At 38.4% G+C, this 24,033-nt stretch overlaps 1 protein-coding gene across 3 annotated transcripts in view; it reads right to left on the bottom strand.

Annotated features, from left to right (window-relative positions):
• FBXO38 (F-box protein 38) overlaps positions 1–14,066 on the bottom strand; it is a 65,769-nt gene extending 51,703 nt beyond the window's left edge. For all 3 annotated transcript variants that reach the window (XM_037801046.1, XM_037801047.1, XM_037801050.1), the window contains exons 1-2: positions 13,967–14,066; positions 2,705–2,889 (exon numbers count right to left, since the gene is read on the bottom strand). In XM_037801046.1, coding sequence (XP_037656974.1) covers positions 2,705–2,832 — 128 coding nt within the window. In that variant the 5' untranslated portion in view covers positions 2,833–2,889; positions 13,967–14,066. The remainder of the gene's footprint in view (positions 1–2,704; positions 2,890–13,966) is intronic.
• Positions 14,067–24,033: the final 9,967 nt, after the last annotated feature.

Here is a 24,033-nt window from a genome sequence, read left to right as displayed (position 1 = left end):
TGCCTGCAAAATATTTCCCTGATCTATTTTTTTTTTCTACCTCTGGCCTCTCTCTCTTCCCCTTTAAAACTATTTAAATGAAGAGAATAAAATTAAATCAATTTTTTTTTTACCAAAAAAGCATTTACTGCTAACCATAACCTTAATTTAGAGTCTCCATAACTTAGATATAAATAGGATACTTTTTCAAAATGACAACACATTTTAAAAACAATGAAAAATACTGAACTCGTTTTCTAAATCAAGTCGTGTTCTATAACTTTTCCCCCCAAATCACTGATGTTAATCCAAAGTATTTGCCTTAGTTACTAGTAAACTCCCTTTACATAAAAACTATCAGTAATAACAAAATCAAGATTACTTTACAAGAAACATCACATTTTCCCCAAGAAAAAGGAATTACTGATTTTCTTCATACAAACGGTCAAAGAGCTGGAGTTCAAAAGGAAGATAAAATACATTTTAGAAAAGATGCAGTTACCATGGCAGGTACAGCATAGATTGGGTGTTTTTAAAGAAAGGCACAGATTTTCCTGTTTGTGAAAACATGCTAAGTAGTTACTATAGGACTACAACATGGGTCCTCAGATAAAAACTTTAGGAGCCTAAAAATAAAATAAAACTTATTTTGTTTATTTTTAGAATAAATATCTCGTACTGAGTTCAAGAACTTGGCTTATTTCACAGCTCATATAGTCTACCAATTTGTGGCATGTTTTCTTCATGATAGGCAGGGTAACAGCCTTTACTTGATTCCACTCCTTCCTTTTGAATATTCTTTTTAAACTGCAAAATGTTAAGGTATCTGATCCATCTCAATTCAAAACATGGTCCAATCTGTTCATAATATGTCCTACCATTATCCAACCAATATCTAACACCCATACCTAGAAACAATTTTACCCATGCTTTCTTCTAGAATTTTAATGGCCTTATTGTTTAACTCACTGATTCATTTAGAACTGAGTTTGAAGATATGAGATAAAGCAGTGCTTTTATTTTTTCCTCCAGATGGTTAGTAGGTTGTGACATTATCACTGATATGCTACCCAGCTTTATCTCGTTGATGTGAACATTATTTTTATCATAAACTAAATTTCCACATGTATTTCAATCTACACATAGAATTCATGTTTGCCTGTTTCATCCAACTGTCTATTTTTTTCCAGTACCACCTTAATTTTGTGATTTCAGAATATATTTGGACATCTGGTAAGGCTAAACTCTTTCGGAAAAAAATATGGCTGTTCTAGCAAAGTTTTTTTTTCCTGACAGATGAACTTTAGTATCATTTTGTTATATTAAAAAACAAAAAACAAAAAACACGGTTCTGTTTAATTGGACCTTCTATTCCCAGACAGAATTACAGAACAACATTCTGTGTCACAGAATAACTGTAGCAAACAAAGACTGACATGTAAGTTTAAAATATATATAGTAAATATATAATATAAAATAACCCTGTTGCCACTATTTTAAAACTTCTTAATCTGTAAATATTCACTAATTTTTAAAACTTCGCGACATTTTTAAGAAGCCCAGGTGTAGAAATTTCTCCTAAGTAAATAATCTTAAGTAATGGAAAATCCATATGCTGATACATATGCAACTGAGTAAGAGAAAAATTTGAAACTAATATATATTCCATGTAGGAATATGCAAAAAGAGAGACACAATAATGATAATCAACACTTACAGAGCATTTATGCCATGCAGTATATTAAGTGCTGTAAAACCATTATCTCATTGAAACCTTACTATAACAGCTTTCTGTCTATCATTGGTCCATAGTTAGTAAATGACAGGTCCAAGATTCAAATTTGGATCTCTGACTGCAAAGACAAAGTATGTTAGAATTTGTTTACCTGAATGGTATAAGTATGGACAATGAAAAGAGTGGTAGAAACTGGAATGCGAGTTATTTTTTTTGGTTTCTTTAACTGTTATCATATGCAGGTTGGGTAAAATAATAATAAAAAAAAATTCTGAGAAGAATATATCAAAAAACAACTTTAATGCTTAATTCATTAAAGGAAAATAACAATTCTAACAGGATTCTTTTAAGAAAGGCTATGATTTTGACCTCTTTTCTTACTGCATTAAAAATAAGTTTGTTCCATAATTATTTCCTGTGCACTTTATCCTAGTATTTTTAAACTGTGCAATGCAAACCCTTACTGGATCATAAATCAATTAAATGAATTGAATCAGCATTTCTTTAATGAAACTGAATAGAATAACTACAATAAACAGAACAGAAAATATCAGAGAGGATTTCACTTATACAGATATGCATACTGTGCAAAATATGTTTTTCACTTTGGGTTGTAGTCAAAAAAGTTTGAGAAACACTGTTTTATATTGTACACAAACGGTACTATAATAACAAAATCCATCAGTCAATACAAATTTCCAGAAGCCTGGAAAAGTTAACATACTCTAGAGAAGGGCTGTCCAACAGAACTTTCTGTGACAAAGGAAATATTTTCTATCTTTACTGTCCGTACTGTACTTTAAAGTAGCCACTAGCCACATATGGCTAATGAGCACTTGACATGTAGCTTGCGTAACTGAGGAAATGGATTTTTTTACTAGATTGATTTTAAATTAGCCACATGGCTACCATACTAGACAATGCAGCTCTAGGGTTGGCCCCTACTTATATATTCCAGGTAAGTTAAAGTCAAACTGAACAAAATCTTACCTAAAAATATGGCAAAGCACTTCATGTGAAAGTTGATTCATGTAATCCTTTGTATCATCTGGTATTATTTCCTCGGAAATTTCTTTATTCATGAGACATGTTCTAACACTTTTCTTTCGTGGCCCCATTGCTGTGTTGTCTTCAGTGCAAAAGAGCAAACTTCTTGGTTAATTGAGCTCAAATACCTGAAAGCAAGCAAAGAATAAAGGACTAAAGAAGCACATCATAAACAAATGGAGAAATTTTCCTTAAAAGGTCTAGGTAAAGTGATGTTTATTTTAAAATACAGATAGACACAGTGCTATCACAATGGTACAAAAAATATTGAAATTAATAAAAATATTATCCAATAGGCAACAGACCATCTTTTTGTGAAGATCAGTAGAGAATAAAAAATACATTATTTAGAATAAGCAAAAATCAAGGAATCAGGAGTCCTGGATTCTAATTTTCACTCTGTTCCTTCCTAGCTAGTTCACTCAATTTCTCTAAGTGTCGATTTTTTCATTTGTAAAGTAAGATTATTAAACTAGGTAGCCAAAACCTTTCCAAATGCATGAGTTAGTGACTCTAGCACTGGTCTCAAACAGAGCAGAAGGTAGAGTGGTATTCTTGGGTTCTCATGGGTTCTATTCCTGGATCTGCACAAACTACTTTTATGAACTTGAGTCAACTTTTAAAATTCTTATTCTCCAACCTATAAAATGCTGCAATCAGACTATCCAGGGGGTCAAGGAACCTTTTGTGAATGTGATAAAAATTAATGACCTTCTCCTCAAAGAATAAACACAATTTTATGCACAATTTCAGAGGGAAAATGGACCCATACTTAGCTGGCAAGGTGAAAGAAAAAAAACTGGGAGCATTACTAGTTTGGGGTTATACATACAGCCAATTCTCATTACATGGGGCAGTTATCTTCTACAAAGTCACCCTGACTACTGAATTGGTGAATTGTGAGGCAAAGCTCCTAGGGAAAATACAATTAGGTTCCTCGGAGCCTCTAATTACAACCTTTTTGTCAATCAACCAAAAAATAGCCTCGTTTTATGTGTGCTTCTGTTTAAAGACCTTATTTAATATATACTGTTGATTCTTTAACCTGAAACTCAAAGCCAAAAGCACTAAAACTCATACCTGAATGAAGCTTATCTAACACATGTATTTTCTTTGTAAGTCACATCATAGCCATCTTGTGCTTAGAACTCTAGATACTACTTTAGCACCACTAGTGGAAACCATTTTAAATCATGAAATCACCAGCAAAAAGCACAACAGGTGAAAATATGGCACTATATAAACCATGAAAAGGACATGCGTTCACCATTTGAGAGTTGTAACATGAAGGCAGTCACCTCAATTGACCTCAGCTGTGAACATGTGTGTCAGGTAACTCAAACTTTTTGCCACTCTGGGCATGTTGAGTAAATGACTGCAAAAGTGCCACGAGTACTGACTCTGAGGTTAGAAATAAAATTTAGCACGTAGGAAAATTCACAGAAACAGAATCAGAAAATGAGGACTGACAGTTTCTCTGCTATTCTTCATATTCAAGTAGAGTGGCTCCCATTTATAAAGCAAACAACCCAAATAAAAAGACAGGCAAAGATTTGAACAGATACATTACCAAAGAAAATATATGAGTGGCAAATAAGCCCATGAAAAGATGCTCAACATCATTAGTCTTTAGGAAAATGTAAATTAAAACCTCAATGAGATACCACTACTTACCCAGAAGAATGGCTAACATTAAAAAGACTGACCATACCAAGTGTTGGCAAGGGTGTGGAGAAATGGGCAATCACATATACTGCTGATGAAATGCAAAATGATACAGCCACTTAAGAAAACAGCTTGGCTGTTTTATATAAACACACACTTATTTAAAGACCCATCAATCCCACTCACACGATTATTACTCAAGAGAAATAAAAACATAAGTGTACACAAAGACGTGAACACAAATATTCATAGCAGCATTACTCATAACAAACACTAGAAAAATCCATATGTCCATCAACTTGTGAATGGATACACAAACTATGGTGGAATGCTACTCAGCAATGAAATGAAATTAAATACTGATATGCACAACATACATGGCTCTCAAAAGCAATACCCTAAGTGAAAGAAAGCAGACACAAAAAGACAACACAATGTAAAAATTTTAGAAAAAGGCAAAACTATAGTGACACAAAGCAGATCAGAGATTGTCTGGGGATGGGGAGGGGGGACTGACTGCAAAGGAGTCTGAAGGAACTTTTTGCAGTAATGGAAATGTTCAAAATCCATGTCATAATTGTGGTGGTTATATGACTGCACATTTCTCAAAACTCATCAAAATGCACACTTCAAAACTGGCAAATTTTACTGTATCTAAATTATATCCTACTATAGTATATGCAATATGAAAGGGAATCAACCTCTGTTCCTTAACATTCAAGAGGGAGCAAGAGAGAGTGAGTGAACACCCAAGGCAATAAAAATCACAGACTTTTCTACACAACCTGTAAGATAATTAAGGTCAGAAGTTTTCTTGATTTGTTTTGCTCTATCAATCAGCACTTAAAGTGATTGTCAAATTGTCTGGGAATAATTATTTTAATAATGTTGCTCCAGATAATAGAACAGTTTATAAGAATTTTAGTTTCCTTAGCATTGGTGGTAATGGAGATGGAGGAGGTGGCACAGGTAAGGTTGGCACATGAAGAGGTTCATTCGGTTATTCATTCATTCAGACTTGCATTCACATGTTTACTACATGTGCCTGTTAGTGTCTAACACTGTAAATACTAAGGATTGCCCCAATACCCCACCCTCCTAGTGATTGTGGACCCTGGGGTCGCAAGGAAATAGGTAATTAAATAACCACACAAATGAGCTCAAAATAACAAATGCAGATAACTGCAATAAAGAAACACAATTCTAAAGCAGCATGTAACTAGGATACCTGACTGAGTCATTGATGGTTTTCCTAAGGAAGGGACCATTCAGCTGATATCTGAAAGAAAAGCAGAAATTAACAATGCAAAAAGGGGAGTGGAGGAGGAAGAAAAGCATGCCTGGCAGTGCAAACAGCGTGTGCAGAGCCTGGATTCTGGGAAGGAGCTTGGCTCTTTTAAGACACTGAAAATAAAACCAAAGGGCTAGGGGTGCTGAGAATAATAAGAGAAAGATAAGATGAGGCTGAAGTGCTAGTAGGGTGCTTACTCCTCAACTCAGTGAGAAACCACTAAAGGGTGTTAAATGAGAGGAGTACTCTATTCTCTAAAAGCTCAGGCATCTCAGAGAGGGAGAAAGGCACAAGATGGGCAATAGTCATATAGCACAGTGTCCTCTGTGCTGACTGCTGGCCGGGTAATCCTGAAGTCCCCCTCCTGAAACAAACTTGGAGAAAACAATGGTATATTGAAATAGAGACCTGGGATAGGAAACACACACAAAAAAGGCCCTCGTTTCCCAGTTCTGCAATTTATTAGCAATGAGACTCTGGAAGAAGGCTTTAGGCCTTCCTGAACCTCAGTATTTTCATCTGTAAAATAACCTCCTTGGTTTTCATAATGTCAAGCTCAGTGTAGCTAAGAGAGAATCCAAAAAGAAATGCTGAAATCACCAGGTTATTTCTACTAGTGGTAAAGAAATTCTGAAAATACAATATATTGTTATTGTTCAAAAAGGTACCCTTTCCAGTGATAAAACGGTTTTCTTTGATATCGTCCCATTAAGAAGACATTCAAATTCTAGTTAAAAGAATAACTACTGTAATTTTTAGGTCAGATGAAGAGCAGAAAGATAAGACTGGTTGGAGCATTTTTATTTTCTTTTTTCTTATGAAGTAACACATTTGATTGGCTAGTACGGGAGGATCCTGAGGTGTTGCTGTGTCTGAGCACCTTGTGATCAGTTCGTAACTTTACAGCTATGACCCAGATTAAGATAAAGAGAGATCTATGTAAAAATAGTACCCATTAAATACCACATCAATTATTAGTGGTAAAATTCTGAAAAGTTACCTGGACTCAAACTCAGAGAACTCTAATTCAGAGCTAAGAGTTAACCATGCTACAGTGATGCCACGCCTGGAACTGCTGTTCTAGATCAGTGAATTTCTTACTTCCCTTTATTCATCAATTCTTCCTTTTCTTTTCTTCCTAATTCTAATGCTTTATTATTTTATTCATCAATTCTTCCTTTTCTTTTCTTCCTAATTCTAATGCTTTATTATTAAAATTTTCTAATGTGGACTGCATGCCTCTATATGCTTATAGAGTTGACTCAATAAGTTTAACCTTTTCTTGATGACCTGAGGTTATCAATATGAAATGCATTATATTCTGTGATGCCTCCCACCAGTGACTACTGGTGGACTACAGTGGGCTTCCTGGGTTTCCTCTGCTTTAGCAGCAATGGGAACAAACTGCCGAGCTGAGAGAATCCTAGTGTTTTTTATGCTTCTGTGTGTGTATGTGTGTGTGTTCTGGTTTCTTCTCCCATGCTGAAAGGTTATTTGCTGTTACTTCTTGCAGCTATCCCCTTGCACATGCCAAAGACAGACAGACAGATACCCACACCCACACACCCTTAATCTGCTACCTTTAACCAGCTATGGCTTGAGAAACCAGAGAAGAAAACTTTTAGAATTGTGTGTGGATTAGTAACAAGAGGCACCTCGTATGGATCTAGAGAATTCTGCAGAGTAGGTACATAAACTACAGGGCACTGATTTTGTGATATCAATTTTGGCATCTCAGAAACTTACTTATGTGATATCCACTACATTTTGGCCAACAGACCTCTGGATAAATAAAGTTTCACATTCAGAAATGTTCATTAATGTGGATAGGTGCATTATAAAGAAGTTATAAATATACTCACCTGCTTCTGATTTTATCACTGCCCACCTTTTCCCATTTACTCACCAGCTCCCCTCTCTGTAAACCTTACATTTTGAAAGCTCCTGAAACTGCTTTAAGATTATTTTGACCTCTAAATCACCAAATCTATTAACCTCTTTGCAGTGTTCCCTCTTATCTAATCCATTTTAGGACAGGGTACTGCTGCCCATTCTTTCTTTAGAACCCTCACTCCTGTGGCTCCCAAAGTAACATTCTCTTGGTCCTTTTTATACCTCTATGACAATTCTTCAGTATCCTTTGACAATACATCCTCAAGACCTCTTATTCCTGGGCAATTGTACCCATTCTGAGGGAGGGCTTCAGCTACTACAGATACACAAAAACACAAATTCCTACCTTCAGCTCCTACCTCTCCTGGGCTCTCACCCCATCAGAAATACTGCCTTAATATCTTGAACATTTTTCAAAAATAGTGTGTCCAAAATGACATCTCTCCCCAATCACCCATTTCCTTCCACCCAAACATACAAAAACATCTCCTGTTTTCTCTATTGTGTGCTACCAAATCCCCAAATTAGAAACACTGAAATCACCCTCAATATATCCCAATCTCTCATTTCCCATAGTCACTTGATCGGTAGTCTTATCAATTTTATCACAATACTACTCTTGCTCCATTCCCACTTGCTTTCAGGCCTCTATCCATCCTCATCTGGGCTTCCTATATGATGCCAACCATGGAATTTCCAGGGCCCGCAACAAAGCTAGCACACAGTAGGCCCGCAGCAGGTATTTACTGAATAAATGGTTTACTATACCATACCCTGCATCGAAGACAGAGTTATCTTTTGAAAACATTCCTCTGATTGCATATTAAGTGAAAAAATATGTAAAACATCTAAAGTTTTATCTCATTTGGATAAAAGAAAAAAGATAAATATATACTTGTGCTTGCACAGGGCATTTTTGGAAGGATACATGACAATATTGACAGTGGTTACAACAGCGGAGTAAGAACAAAGGTTTAAGAAAGTGGGAAAGAGACTTTCACTTCTCACCTCATATTCCTCTCTGTTGCTTGAAATTTTTAGATTGACAATGTGTATTTCTTAAAAAATAAGAGTCCACCCCCACCTCAATACACAGAGTTTTCCCTATTAACATTTTCTGCATCATTTTTCTTTATTCCTACAAATGCTCTAATTAAAAAAAAAAATAAAACCAAACAAAAATCAGCCTACAAAGAATTCTGGTTTCAAGAGAACAAAATCTTTCCAATCTGGTCTCAAGCCACCTTTCCAATCTCACTTTTCAATTCTTCCCACTTGCTCCTAGGGACTCTCACTCCAGCTGCACCAACACCCTTATGGTTCCTCCAAACATACTTAGTCTTTCATTCCTAATATGCTATTAACTCTGACTGGAATGTCTTTCCCTTCCCTTTCTTGACTAGCAAACTACTAATCTGCCTTTAAAATCCAGCTTAAACATTAAGTCTTCTGCTAAATAGTCTCCCACTCATCTACCTTTCGAGCTCCCTGTGAGATTTAACACATATTTCTACTATAGTAATGTGTGTATTATTTAATTGGTCATGTCTCTGTCAAGAAAAGGAAAAGAATCTCAATCTCCTGACTCTGACAGATAACAAGTCTTTGCTCATAACTCCTCAAATGTCTGATGTATGAATATCCATCAGTACTTCGATTATTGCATATGCACAAAATAGCTTTAAAGTTGCTGCCAAGAATCACTTCTGGCTCCTATGAACACTTGGTGTGCTTCCACAGCACTTTATCTCAACAGTAAGCTCAGACAAGGATGCAATTTACACTCTAATAAAGACATACAACAAAGAGCTAACTATCTGCAGCACGCAAAAGTCTCAAAAAGACCATTAACTAGCAGAGATGAATATACCCAAGGATTACAAAGATGTTCAAATGAATTCTCCAGCTATTATATTTTAGCATATATTTAGCACTTCACAACTCTAACCTTTCCCTGACCCCTATGTTCCTGATTCTTCATTCCTGAAGTCAAACTCTTCCTTAGCCCTTCTTCCTTCTTTTTCTTCATTAAATCCAGTCACTTAAATAACGTACACCCTCATCTTATGATTCTACCTTTTAGTATGTCTTATCATCTTGCAACACTGTGGTTCTTATGTGTGAATCAGTGAATTTAGTAGCCCTAGTGTATAACCTACATTTAATTTTTAAACTAATCAACCTCCACCTTAAGTATCATAGAATTTATGAAAATTCACTTGTTTATAACTCAGAAATGATGTTATGCATTATGCAAAGGATAAGTCTCCAGCAAGCCCAGAAAAACTATAGTTAACCTACAGTATGCATTAACACTAACTTCTAAAAAAAACTAAATTAGCAGAACAAAATTTTAGGTGAAATTATATTGATATTTCCCGTAACATCCTTAGAATTACAGACTTGTTCTTGTAACTACCTACTTTGCAGGTGGAATAGTAACTCCTCTGTTTTAACCCTGTAATGGGGAAGAGATTATGGAGATGGAAGCTGTGATAAAGATAAGATCTCTACCCTACCAGATGTAGGGGGTTGACAGATCAGAACCTATAGCCAGGGGGAAATCCAAGAATCCTCTCCAGTCTAAGTAGGTGCCCCAGGAAATGTTCAGGAGATTTTAAAAGAAAAAAAAAAAAAAAAAAAAAAAAGGCTTCCCATTAAGATATGCCCCAACTCAATCTCTGCAGAGGACAACAGTTTGCTTTAACTAAAGGTGGATTCACCATCATTTAAGTGAAATACCTAGCTAGACTATGCTGAGCATTTCATCCTAGGCACTGAGTATCAGTGGTGTAAGAAAACAGCATGGAATACATGCAAAATCCCAAGCTGATGGTCTCTCTCTCACCCCCCCTCTCTTACTCTCAACTGCTTTTCTTTTTGAGGGGTTATAAAATCAAGTAAGAAGAGAAAACTTCCATGATGAGCTGTTATTTTTCTTGCTTTCTCCCCATCCTTATCTCTAAAATATCAGCACTTTGCCACTAAACACTCTGCCTTCACTTGAGAAACTTGACATGGTAGGGATGGTCCAAAGCAGAAGCAGCAAGTTAAAAGGAAAAGAGGTAAGGAGGGAAATTCCAGTTAGCAGCAGTAGAGAAAGGAGACAAGTCGGAGGCCTAACAAAGTAGACATGTAGGGTGAGGGGCAGGTGAGTATAAGTAAGAGACAGCTTACATAACTTAAAGACTATTTATATTTGCAGCATTAGTATTATTCAGTGTAAGCAAGTTTTGGAGATTCAGACTCTGAACCTCAAAGAAATGTCATTCTCAAAGAATTATAGAATCAGAGAATGTTCAAAGTTGAACGGGACCTCAGAGATTGCCTAATCACACAGTTCTTATTTTTTTGTGGGTCAAATATCCATCTAAGAAACATGATGAAAGCTATACATCCTCTTCCCAAGAAGGCGGCAAAACAAAACATATCCAGGCTCATTCATGTACAATTTCAGGTGGTTGACAGACATGGAAGCTTATCCAGTGATCCCTTGCAAGTCCATAGAGGCCAGGTGAAAAAAAGCTGTCATCTAAGACTGACTCTCCATTTTCAGCTGGACACACAGGGCAGGAGAGGATAAGTCACTTGCCCAAGGCATATATTGTCAGATTTCAGAAAGGCTTTCAGATTATCTGCCTGCAAGGCCATTTCCTACACTACAATACACATACTATCATCAAGTCAGCCCTCTGCCACTGTGACTGTCTCCTGCATTCCAGAGCTGTGCCCCTATGTATATAGATGCTCTAATAGAATTGCCTCTGACCACACCCCCGTTCAAAAATTAGGGTTGCCTTAGGTATTTGAAAGTCATTCTGTGACTGTCCATTTAGCAGATCTCACCCAAAAGAATAATAATTTTTGTCATGGAGGGCTAAGTACATTTTAAGTAGTGAACCTGAGTTTACAGGTATTCTTTAAACAAGAGTTCTTCCAAAACAGTTTCTCTAAGAGGCATTTTTCTCCTTCCATTTACCAGCTGAAATCTTCTCTCACCCCAAACAAAACTATACTAACCTCCACTTACTCAAGTCACCAGGCTGCTTCCAAAACTACCCTTATATTTTAACCCATAATGCTAAAGGTATCTCCACCCTTGTATGGAAGCACCAACATTTCCTAGCTTGTAAAATGAAGTTCTCCCCCTTCTAATCCTCTTTTTCCACTCAGAGGTTTTAACACTTAATTGTTAATTCTGACAATCACTGGTGCCTATGAAAATCTTCCCTTATCTGTCCCTTCTTGTCTAAAGCCTCCTGTCTCCCTTGCATATTCAGTTAATTACTCCCTCAGATCACACCAGGCCTCTGGGGCATATGGTTGTCTCTTATTAATACATTTTTAAGAGCAGAGATAAACCAATTTATTTTAAGAGACCAGATAACTTAGGGACCTCTCCTTTATAAAATTTTCACAACTCCTAATAATGCTTGTTATTCTTTATCTAATCAATGACAATTCTCCAGAGAAACCCCTTCTTTTTTTGGTTACTACTATCTATTCATCCACTCATTCAATTATTTATTTACTGCCTATTAAGTGCCTGGTGGTGACAAAGTCTCTGTCCCCATGAAGCTTACAGTCTGGTAGTGAAGATAGATTCTACCTCCAGTTTTACTCTACTGAACACCAATGTCCACAATCATATCTGGTCAAGAGGCTTTCAATGGCTTTTATTTTTTTTAGCTTCTACTGACTTCCGCTTGCTTGTATCAGAGTAATATGTCTACTGCCTAGGACAGCCTCTCTTGCCTAAAGAAATGCCACACCACATCCACAATTTAAAAACACAGATTTCAAAACAACAGCAAATAAAACAGAATTATAGTGCTGAAAAAGGCCTAAGGAATTATCCAGTTCAACCACTTGTTTTAAGATAAGGAAAGTGAGGTCCAGAGAAGTTAGCTGGCTTGCCCAAAGTCACACAAGAAGTACCAATGCTGGGGCAAGGATTCAGGTCTTCAACTCCAGTTCAATTCCAGTTATGTTTTCACTATACCACCTTACTGAAATCTTTTTCTATTCCTATAGTATGCCTTAAAATCTTTTTTTACTAAAGATCAAGTACGTACCTCCAGGCACAAATTCATTTAAACACACACACAAAAGTTTATATTCTTCACCCAGATGAAATTAGAATGACAGCATCACAAATTTTAAAGGGAAAGAATTTTAGAGGTCATCTAACCCAGTAATTCTCCAAGTGAGCATTAAAAATCACAAGCACCGTTTTTCCAAATTATACAACTATATAATATATACCCCATATTATATACCCACATCCCATCCTTTCCTGCCCTCAGAGAATCATGGTCTTACAGAGCCATTATTTTACCCTTTAGTTGTGCTAGGGGGATGGGATGGGGGATTAAGAACCAGTGATCTAATCCAACACCCTCATTTGACAGATAAGAAATCTCAAGTCCAGAGGCAGGAAGACATGTGCCCAAAGTGAACAAGCAATTAATGGCACCTTTAGAACAAAAATCAAAGTCTCCTGTTTTTCTCTTTGGTGTGTTTTACACTGCTGGCTTAGGTTTATAAAACCAAGTCTTCAGGAGTGAGCTTCCCACTACACAGGAACCTTTCTAAGTGCCCAGCTGCCTTGGCTGGTTTGGTGTATGGAAAGAAACACAGCAAATATCTCTTATCAGTCAACTCCTAGCTATACAGGATGCAGGGAGAACATGCTTTCCTGATCTGTCCCTAAGGAAAAATTCTTCAAAAGTGGAGGTGAGAACTTGATTTTCAAAGCTAACAGGGGCATGAGAGGCATCCACAACATTCTTTTAAGAGATAAGCAAACTGTCACACAGAGAGGGTAATGGGCCTGGGCAAGGTCATTAGTGGGTCGGTGGAAAAGGGAAGACTAGAACACCGGGCTCTGGATTCCCAGCCTTGGCAGCCTCTCGAAGATGTATTCACTGTGTTCTGTTCAGAGACGTCTCAAAACGCTGAAAAGTCTTCCTCAATTTACTGGACTACACGCTGACTTAACATTAAAATCGCTGAATTCGTGAAACCTGGAGTGGTGGGGGTGGTGTGTCCCCCAAAATGTCCAGAGGCCAAATTCCCATTTTGTTGAGAAAATCGAGGCCCAGAATAACTTTGATGGAATCTTGGGTCCAGTTCAGAGAAAGTGGTAAACCCTGCAACCAGGGCCTAGAAGGCCGGGAACCCCAAACCCGACCCCTGCTCTCCTGGGAGAGCCAGGCCCGAAGAGGCCCCGAGATCGAGGGCCCAAGCAGTCGGGTGCTCCGAAGCCCCCTCCGCCGCTTCCGTTTCGCCGTATGCACCCCCCCGGCTCTGCTGCGCGCTTCCCAGCCCTGGAGCCCACTCCGCCACTGCCTCACCTACGCCGGCCCTCCGTCCGTTATTGTGGTTGGGAGGGAGCGAGAAACCCCACAAACACTTCCCGCAGCCAGCGGCCCCCTCCAACGCAGCACTTCCGCTTCCGCCGCCGCCTAACCATTTCCGGAGTGTTATCATCCGGGGCTGAGCCCGCCACCCCGTGTCCATGTTGGGTGTGGGACGGTGGCGTTGAAGCAAGGCAGCCATGCTAAGAGTGGCAGTGCCTGACCTGAGCGGGCAGGTTCTTCCTTCAAGTGACGGCGTCTCCCAGCCGGAAGCGCTGAAATGTTTGTCGCGCTGGCAACGAGTCGGGGCTCTGAGGTTTGTTCCTCTCCTCAGCTGATGCAGTGTTGTAAATTCGTTCAACTGAAAACAAATAGAAAAACTTTTGTTTTGGTGATAGGGAGGCAGTTAAAGATGTTAATGTTGAACCGTCCCTTATATATATATATACTTTTGGCTTTTGGGACATTGTCTCTGCACAAAATTAACAGTATTTACAGTTTCCAAAGGGCGTGCACATCAGTGTCTCGTTAAAGCTCCCTACAACTCTGACATGTGGGAAGGAGTAAGTTTAATCGTTTTTTTGTGTGTTATGAACACGGCAGTATCTTCAGAGAGTATAATTCACTTCCACAACGTCACACAGCTGGACTGAAACCCAGATTATCATCCTTCAAATCCCGTGTTCTTTTTCCTACAGACATGTAACAGAATTCAGTTTAATATCTAGATTTTAGTAGCTATCAGTGACCCTTGGTAAGTTAGTATGCATTAAAACCATGTGAGACATTATTTGATAAGGCCTGGGGATTTGATACCAATCCTACTGTTTTTCTGCTTTTCCCTGCTATCTGGTACAATAGGTTTCAGCTTGTCTTGGGCATCATAGTTCTAGCTGTCCCATTCCACGTGTCAAACCATGTGTCTTGATTTGGGCTCTGGGAGGAAAAACGAAATTTCAACAACAACAAAAACCTCATTATAGTCATGTACTATTCTTTTGTTTGCCTTTTGTTGTTTTTTTTTAAACATTTACTCCCTTTCCTCTTCCCCCCATCCCTTGGTAACCTCTAATCTATATTGTCTTTTCAAATATGCCATTTCTAGACATCTCTTGTAAGTGCCATCATGCCATAATTGTCCTTAGGTCTTCCTTATCTCACGGAGCATGTTTTCAAGTTTCTTGTATGTTGTACCATGTCTTACAACTTCATTCTTTCTTGTGGCCAAATAATATTCTCTTGTGTGAATATACCATATTTTGTTTATTCATTGGATGATGGACACTACGTTGTTTCCAACCTTTGGCTATTGTGAATAATGCTGTTATAAACATTGGTGTATAAGTATCTGTTTGAGATCCTGTTTTCACTTTCTTTGGGTATATACTTAGAAATAGGAATGCCAGGTCATGGGGTAATTCTGTATTGACCTTTTTTGAGGACCAGTCATACTGCTTAACAGTGGCTGCTCCATTTTATATTCCCACCGACAGTGCACTAGACTTCCAGTATCTCTGCATCCTCTCCAACACCTGTTATTGCCTGTTTTTTCTTAAATAGTAACCATGCTTGTTGGTGTGAAGTGTCATCTCACTGCTGTTTTGATTTGCATTTCCCTAATAGCTATTGATGTTGAGCATCATTTAATGTGCTTTCTGGCCATTTGTATATCTTTTTTGGAAAAAAAACGTCTAAGTCCTTTGCCAACTTTTTAATTGGGTTGCTCTCCTTTTGTTGAGTTGTAGGATTTCTTTTTATATTCTAGATATTAAACCATATGTACTTGTTCATGTTTACCTCATATATCATATTATACTCCTCCTATAAGTGAAGATAAAATTCTATTTTCATATTACTTGCTTCCAGCAATTTCTTTCATATTTGAATTCTAGTTAAATGAAACAGTAAAACCTTGGCTTCTTTTTCCTAGGATGTTCTGAAGAAAAAATCAGAAATATACATGAAAGTATCTAGCACGGCCCCTGGCCCATAGAAAGCATTCAATAAGGTTGGGTTGAAATTTTAATTCAATTGAACATATCCCTTCATTTTATTACCATTCCTCCTTTTAACAAGCTCTATATTAGGACTGAAAATGCTCATTAATAAGATGTTTCCTATCTCAAGGAGGTCAGGTTAAGAAGGAAAACAAAAACATACCTATAAAATATTGTGATAAATGCTAAGTAGAGGTATTTTCTGAGTGCTCTGAGTATCTGCTGTGTATAATTAAGCATGAAAACTCATTTAGTTTTAATGTTTTGAAGTAGACCATGCAAGCGCTTCTTGATTAGGGTTTTCATTATGGCCCTTCCTTAGTGTTTCTCACTCATACAGTGGCATCCTCAGGGGGTATCTGAGCTCTACAGATAAATATGCCCTACAGTAAATAGCCCTGAACCACATTGCTTTTTGAATTCTTGGTCCCCACTTTTAAGTTAATTGTTAAAGTATCTCTTACTTCCCCTAGGTTCTAGCATCAGCCCCCATTCTCCCTTGAAATTAGAACCTTAAACAACTGATAATCCGTTTGTTGAAAAGATGTCTAACATTTGAAAAAACAGGCTGTAGTCAGTGATAGTGCATTTGTGTGTGCTTGTGTGTGTGCATGTGTGTGCTTCTTATGGCTATGGAGCCTGTGCAGTGCACAACTACATGAAGCACCGTTCACATTAGCATCATTCATGTTACTTGTGGAGTTGGGCAATGTGTCAGAACTCAACTATGAGTTTAAATACAGGATTTTTTTTTAGCAAAAGAATTTTAAAATAATTTTAAAAACCCTACTTCAGCCATGTTGGCAAAGAAAGCGTATTTAGTGATCAGCAGTGCAGGTTATAGAACCAGAAAGATGTGGGTTCAGGTGCAGGTTCTTCCACTCACTGTCAGAGAGATCATCAATAAGTTCTTTAACTCTAAGCCTTAGGTTTGTCAAATAAAAGTTGACATCATTTTGGTACCTACCTGTTCTTACCATCTGTGCATCTTGTTACATAACAAACCATCTCAAAAACTTAGTGGCTTTTGTGATGATGAATGCCCAACTCTGTGAATATACTAAAAGACATTGAGTGTACACTTTAGATGGATTGTATGGTATGTGAATTTATCTCAATAAACCTGCTTTTTTTAAAAAAAATTCTTAGTGGCTTAAAACAACAATTTGTTATGATCTGCAGTGATTCTGTGGGTGGGTTGACTGGGCCCAGCTGAGCAGTTCTAGCTTGTGGTCTCTTTTGCATTTGCAGTTAGGTATTGGCTGGGGCTGCAGTCATCTTCAGGCTCAAGCAGATGTTACATTGTTGGTGGTTAAGGCTGTCTGTATGTGAGGGGCTCAGCTGGAGCTATCTCTCAGAGCCCCAACATGTGGCCTCCCCCTCTGGTTTGGGTTTGTCACAGCATGGCATGTGTGTTCTGATAAAGAGTGCCTGGTGATGGAGAATGCAGAGAGCAATCTGTTCCCAAACAGTACAGGAGGAAGCTGCAGGGCTTCTTAAACCTAGCCTTGGAAGTCCCAGGAGTTACTTCCATCCTATTCTGTTGATCAGGCAAACCATTAAGCCAGGCCTAATTCAAGGGGTAAAGAATAAGACTCCACATCTTAGTTGAAAGGGTAGCTAAGACTTTGCAGTCACCTCTAATCTACCATACTACCTCATTTGGTTTTGGTGAGAGAATATCTTTAATCTATTACCTTTCACACAGTAATCATTCCATAAAGGTTAGCTGTTATAATATGATTGCTCTCTTTTGCTTTTTCTCAGCTATTTCCAGATAGTTGAGGTTAGAAGACTGAATTCTTAGTAGGCTGTAGTTCTGAAGTTCACTTTCTGAGAGTTTTTGGTGCCTTTCAGAACATCCTAAGGTTTTCAAGTTACATAAGGAAATATTTTGGAAAAATGTTGTACCTGGGTATTTGCATAGAGCATTGCAGTTTCCAAACCAAACACAAAGTGGTAGATTAGGCAAAAAATACATCTATATCTATATATTTAAATCTGTATCTATATCTATCCACACAACACATTGGAGGCCTTTTAAACATGAGCTCTGAGCAAGCATTAGCCAACAGGGCCTTTGTTTCTCATATTTAATTTGGATCAAAGCACAAGATCAAGATTATGTGACAAGAAAGTGAAAAGGTTAAAGATGAAACTTAGGAAACTCAACAAGTTTTCTTTTTAACAACCATACTGTGTTTTCCCTGTCACTTCTTCTAAGTTCAGATCTTTTAGCCTGCTTTTTTGAGGAACAGAAATAAGAGGTTTTTCTTTATAAAAGAAAATAGTTGAAGTGCCAAGCCCTCTAATGGCCACCGTTCTTTCAGTAAGCCAACAGTTACTAAAATGTATGTGATCTGGGAATATGTTAGGCACCAGGGCTCCAGAGGTGCCTAGGAAACAGTCTCTGTGCTCAGAGATGCCACAGTATGGTGGGGGAGACATCACATACATGGAACATTTCTGTGAAATTTAGGAAATACTGACAGAATGGAATGCCAGGATGCCCAAGCAGCATGGAGGGGAGGCACTGAGTTCAGGCTCTGTGTAGGTACAATGGAAATAATTGCAAACACCCTCTTTGAAACTTGCTTTTCCTCCTCCTGTGGACTGCTGTGTCACTACTTCTCAATTGTTTCTCTCTGTTTCATCATCCTCGCTCTAGCTTCTCCCTCTCTAATTCTTATTTTTATTGTGTTTGTTTTGTTTTTGTTTTGCTCTTGTGTTCTTTTAATCATGAACCTCCTCAACCAATCATTTTAGTTTCACATCACATTTAATCCTTATGAACTCTCTGAGGTAAGTTTTGCTAGCCCCATTTTCCAGGTGAGGCAACTCAAGTTCAGAGAGGTTAAGTATTTTTCCAGAGGTCACACAGCTTGTAAACTATAGAGAATCAAGAATCATTGTGAAACCTGGGCTGTCTGACTTCAAAGCCAGTGCTCTTAATTACTAAGTTACATATTCTCATAACTTTTCCTCCAAATGGCAATCTGATTAATCTTCCTAAGGCATGATGTGGATTGTATCGATTCTGTGCTCAAAAACTTTGAACTTTTTCTGTTTGAACTTAAAAAGTTAAAGAATACGTTGATTACTTGTTAGTCAGATTTCCAAGGCTCAAGACGGATTAGTCGCAGCCTTCCTACCTTTTCAGTCTCGTTCCTCTTCACAACCGAGTGCAGGACTCACTGTTTCCCCCTCACAAGCCATTCTAGACTGAGCGAACAAGTTGCCCACCTATAGGCAGAAGTTGCATTAACTTTATTCAACTGTTGCAAACAAAGAAAGGTATGATGCTGGCAAGATGGCCCATTTGGTGAGCCAAATCTGGGACAGAAACTGATGACCCTTATGTTCTATAAGTAACAGGAAGAAAATAGTTATATTTTTAAAGAGCTGCCTGCATTTTGAGCCTGATATGGTTCATTCATTTATTCAGTTATTTCCTGAATGCTTGCTCTGGGCCAGGCACTATGTACAGATAAACAACTATGATGAGAAGTAGATATGTTTCTGCCTTCAGTTTGGTGAGAGGAGACAGGCAATCAAATAACCACACAGATAAATCAGTTTCCAAAAGAAAATAACTGGGGAGTGGGCATGCACTTAACATTTTGTTGAATGGATAAATCAAATATTAATTTTTTTCTTTTAAGCATTTCAGTTTGTTAACAACAACAACAAAAAAACCTTTACAAATATGTAAATAATTTTTGTAACTCTTATATATATAAATATGGCAAATGACTGCACCTCAAAATGCCAATAGCATTTACAGTCTTGATAACATTCTTCTTTCAACTTAAAACTCTAAATTTAAATTAATACTCAAAATTTCAAATTGGAATCATAAGACATTAGATTTTTTGATAGGCTATATTTTTTGAAAATATGACAAATGTTTTATTCATAGACTGTTACTTAACACAAAATAATAATATAGGTATGATTTAGTCCTCCTTTCTATGATTGAATTTACTCTTTCAGGAGTTAAAAGACAATCACTTAAGAAACCGTTTTATTTCCCATGTCTGAGGGCTGCAATTGCATATTGACTGGAGGATGTTTAGCTGGGCCTCTTTCCCACCCCCACCTTTTTCCTTTTGGATTTTGAGCTGTAAGGACACATGACTGGGGTGGTAGCAGTTGTCTTTCTCATCATGTAGATGCAGTCTGTATGGAGATGATGAAACCAGCTTTTAATGAAATTCAGAGATAGGTAGAGGGCAGAGATGTAGAGCAAGACACCTGATGTTTTTGAGTCCATGGAAACATCTGTGCCCAAATTGAGACCCACCCTGGATCCTCCTCATTGCATGAGCCAATACATTTCTTGTGGGTCTTAAGCTAGGTTTCAGTTGGATTGTCACTTTCAATTGAAAGAATCCTGACATATGTCCTATGCTGCGTTAGGCCCTTATCATTCTCTGGTATCCCAAACCTTGAGGAAATACTTGCTATTCCCAATAACCTTGAAATTGCATGAGTAGTGAAGGAAGATGGGTGATTTCTTAGTTTGCCGGGGCTGCCGTAACAAAATACAACCAACTGGTTGGCTTAAGCATCAGGAATTTGTTGGCTCACAGTTTGGAGGTTAGAAGTTCAAAATCACAGTATCAGCAGGCCATGCCTTCCCTGAAATCTATAGCATTCTGGTGGTAGCTTGTTGCCAATCAGTCTCTGCCTCCATCACAGGGGAATCTGTCTCTCTCCACCTGTAGCTTGTCCCAATGTCCCTTGCTTATAAGGACTCTGGTCTTACTGGATTAAGGCTCAGTCTCATTCAGCTTGACCCCATCTTAATAGGATCCTTGAAAATCCTTTTTACACATGAGTTCACACAAGGGTTAGGACTTGAAGATGTCTTTCTGGGGAACGTGATCCAGTCTACCACATGAGGAATTTAACGTGTGTTAAAGTGATAAGGAGTGAGGTAGCAGTATCAGAAGGTGACATGAAGGGCTGATTGAGAACTATGAAAAATTAGGGATGCAGAGCAGGTAGTAACAATGAGAACATTAATGCCCTAGAATCTTCAGAAATATGGTGCTCACCAGACTCCCCATGGCCTGTGGAATAGGAGGTCAAGTCATTTTGTTTCAGTATTAAACAGTGCTCCCTGGAGGGCTGGGATCTTCTGGGTGTCATTTCCTTGTTCTCTACCTACATAATGAAGTGTTTCTTCTTTTGGAGATTCATAGCTTATTATGATAAAATTAGGGGAAATGGTTAACTGCAATAAAGGCAGCAAAATAGCAGGAGATTGAGTTTGGAGCAGGCATGAGGACAGCCTCAGACTACATCCAAAGAGGTAGTGCCAAAGTATCTGTTGCTTTGCCTGGCCTGTATTTGTTTCTCCTGTCAGTAGTGCCTCAATATTCCTTTGGGGGACATTCTTGATCCTCTTCTAGTCCATGTAATAGGGTTGACCCACCCCTGACTCCTGCCATGTCCTGTAATTCCATCACTTTCAGTGAGAGTTTAGCGTGGTTGTAGCCATAATGACTGAGTCTGGGATGGGCCCATTATCCAAACTGGTACAATAAGTGTCAAACCTTTTGTTTGAATTCTTGGGAAAGGAAAGCTCTCTTTTCTGTTGGAGTTGTAACTCTAGAACTGTGAAGGCCTACCCCCAAGGATGGGGGATGGGGTGGGGAGAGCTTTCCTGAAAATGAAGTCAATATAAAGGAAAGCATGGATGGATGCAAGAGATGGAAAGAGAAATTTGTGGTGACATTTTTTTGAGGCTTTGGATCCAGTCATGCCTGAATCAGAGATTCCCCTAGGGTTGTCAATTACAGAAGCCATAGAACCATAGATTCCCACTTTCTTTTTTCTTTTCCTTTTTTTTGTAACTTCAGTCACTTCTAGTTTTCTGAAAAACTATTGGGTCCTGACCAATACAAGAGTGGAGGTTATGGGCCAGCTGGTGTTATTCTTTCAAGGGAGTTCAAGATATTACATATGGTTTCCCCACTAGAGGGTGTAGCTCACTCACAGCACTAGAAGCGAGATTGCTCAGGGATAATCCTGGCAGATATTTGCCTTCGAGAGACCTGTTGGGATGGTACAGCATCCCAGCCACAGAGCTCACATCCCTAGTAGGGCTCTTGTCTGATAGAGCAGGCAGATGACTAAAGCATGGCTACAGACATAGGAAATGAAATAGGAGCTTAGGTGCCAGGTAAACACTTCATATCAGAAATTGTGAAGTTTGCGAAGTCACGCATAGAAAGTGGTAAGAGTAGGAATGGCAAATAGGTTTTTCTTCCATTCCAAATCTGATTTGCAGGGCCTGCCTGGATTGCTATGTTAAGGAGGATTTTGAGGTCACATCCAGCTCAATGGGAGTGTGCCATGATTGGTTAGTAGTATCTGATGTGGGCATGGGGAAAAGCAGGAGAGTTGGATGTGATAGGTGTTTGCCATCTGTGATGGTTAATTTCATGTGTCAACCTGGCTAAGCTTTGTTATCCCATTGTTTGGTCAAGCACTGGTCTGCTTTACTGTGGGGGTTTTTTGTAAATGGAATTTACATCTATAATCAATTGATTGCATCTACTGTCAACAAAGGAGAATGACCTCAGCAATGTGGGGTTGCTTCATCCAATCACTCGGAGGTCTTAAAAACCAGAACTAAGGTTTCAGAGGTCAGAAGATGAATTTCTACCTCCACTTCAGCATTGGGTCTTGCTGGGATTACCAGCCAGCCAGCTTACCCTGGGGAATTCAGACTAAGGACTTCAGCATCGCCTTTATTGGAGGTTCCTCCTTGTGGCCTGCCCTACAGAGTTCAGACTTGCCAGCCTCCGTGGTTGTGTGAACCAATTCCTTATAATAAATCATATATATGATTTCCAATTGGTTCTTTTCCTCTGGTAAACCCTGACTAATATACCATCTGTGGGAGCAGTGTTTCTCATTAGGAACATTTTGGATGGCTCAGTTCTTCACAGTGTGGGGTTGTCCAGTGCATTGCAGAGCCTTAGCCCACTCCAGTCATTGTGGCAAGCAGAAATAAAAAATGTGCTATCATCAATTGTGACAAATGTTCCACACCAATGCAAGGTGTTGGTTGTAGGGTGTTGTGTAGGACTTCTGTGTTTTGTGCATGATTAATCAAGTCCCTACTTGATTAAGTCTCCAAGAATCATCGTTTTTCATATTCTTCAAGCCTCTGTAAATGCCCTTGGAGAGAGAAGGGAGAAATAAAGAGATGGAGCAATAAGGATGGTATTATTGCCACTTTAAAGTTTCACATTTGCCAATGCCAGAGACCAACAAGACTATACCTGTAGTTGATGAAGTCATGTTTATTACTCATTGAAGCAAGGGAGAATTCACACCATGAGAATGACGGCCATCTCAATAAGAGGAGTCTGAAGATATGACTTAAAAGATTTGGGTTTGTTAGGTGATTGGGGGGGCGGGAGGGGTGTGGTAAAGAAGAGGGGTTTTGCTCTGGATTGAATGCTTTCAGGAAGCGGGAGAAATTCCGTGACTGGTTATCTTAATAAATCTTATTTAGAGGAAGGAAATGTTAGTCAAAGGCTAAAGTTGTAACTGATAAAGTGGTAGTAGTTATTTATTCATATTAGTGTGGATAGGGGAGTGTTTGATATGTTGTGACCCCATAAAATGTTCCATAGTTTTGCTTGTATTCAAACGTGATTATGGAGTGGTCTCGTTTTTGTCTTCATTCATCATAGTCACAGAATGGGTTTGTCGACTGTTGATGTTCTGTGAAATTGTTAAACAGAAGAACACCACGCCTAGCTGTAAATAGGTGGTCAACTTGTAGTAATAGAAAAGTTAGTTCCAGTATGTCCTGGGTTGTTTTTCTCTTTCTCTTGTTCTTTCATATTGTTCAATAATCATTTACTTTCTTGCTCCCTCAACAGATTGTAAACTGTGCAGTAGCACAAACTTGCTTTGGTTACCACCAAGGACCCAGATTTTAGCAAAGTCTCTCAATGTCATAAGTCCTCAAACAATATTTAATGAATAAATGAATTTATTGTCCAATTGGCCTATCAGACTATGAGTTGCTCAGAGTCAGGG

Source organism: Choloepus didactylus, chromosome 13, assembly GCF_015220235.1.
Source record: "Choloepus didactylus isolate mChoDid1 chromosome 13, mChoDid1.pri, whole genome shotgun sequence".
NCBI classification, from domain to species: Eukaryota; Metazoa; Chordata; class Mammalia; order Pilosa; family Megalonychidae; genus Choloepus; species Choloepus didactylus.
Note: the sequence above shows the minus strand (reverse complement) of the source record. Positions and strands in the feature narration are given on the sequence as shown.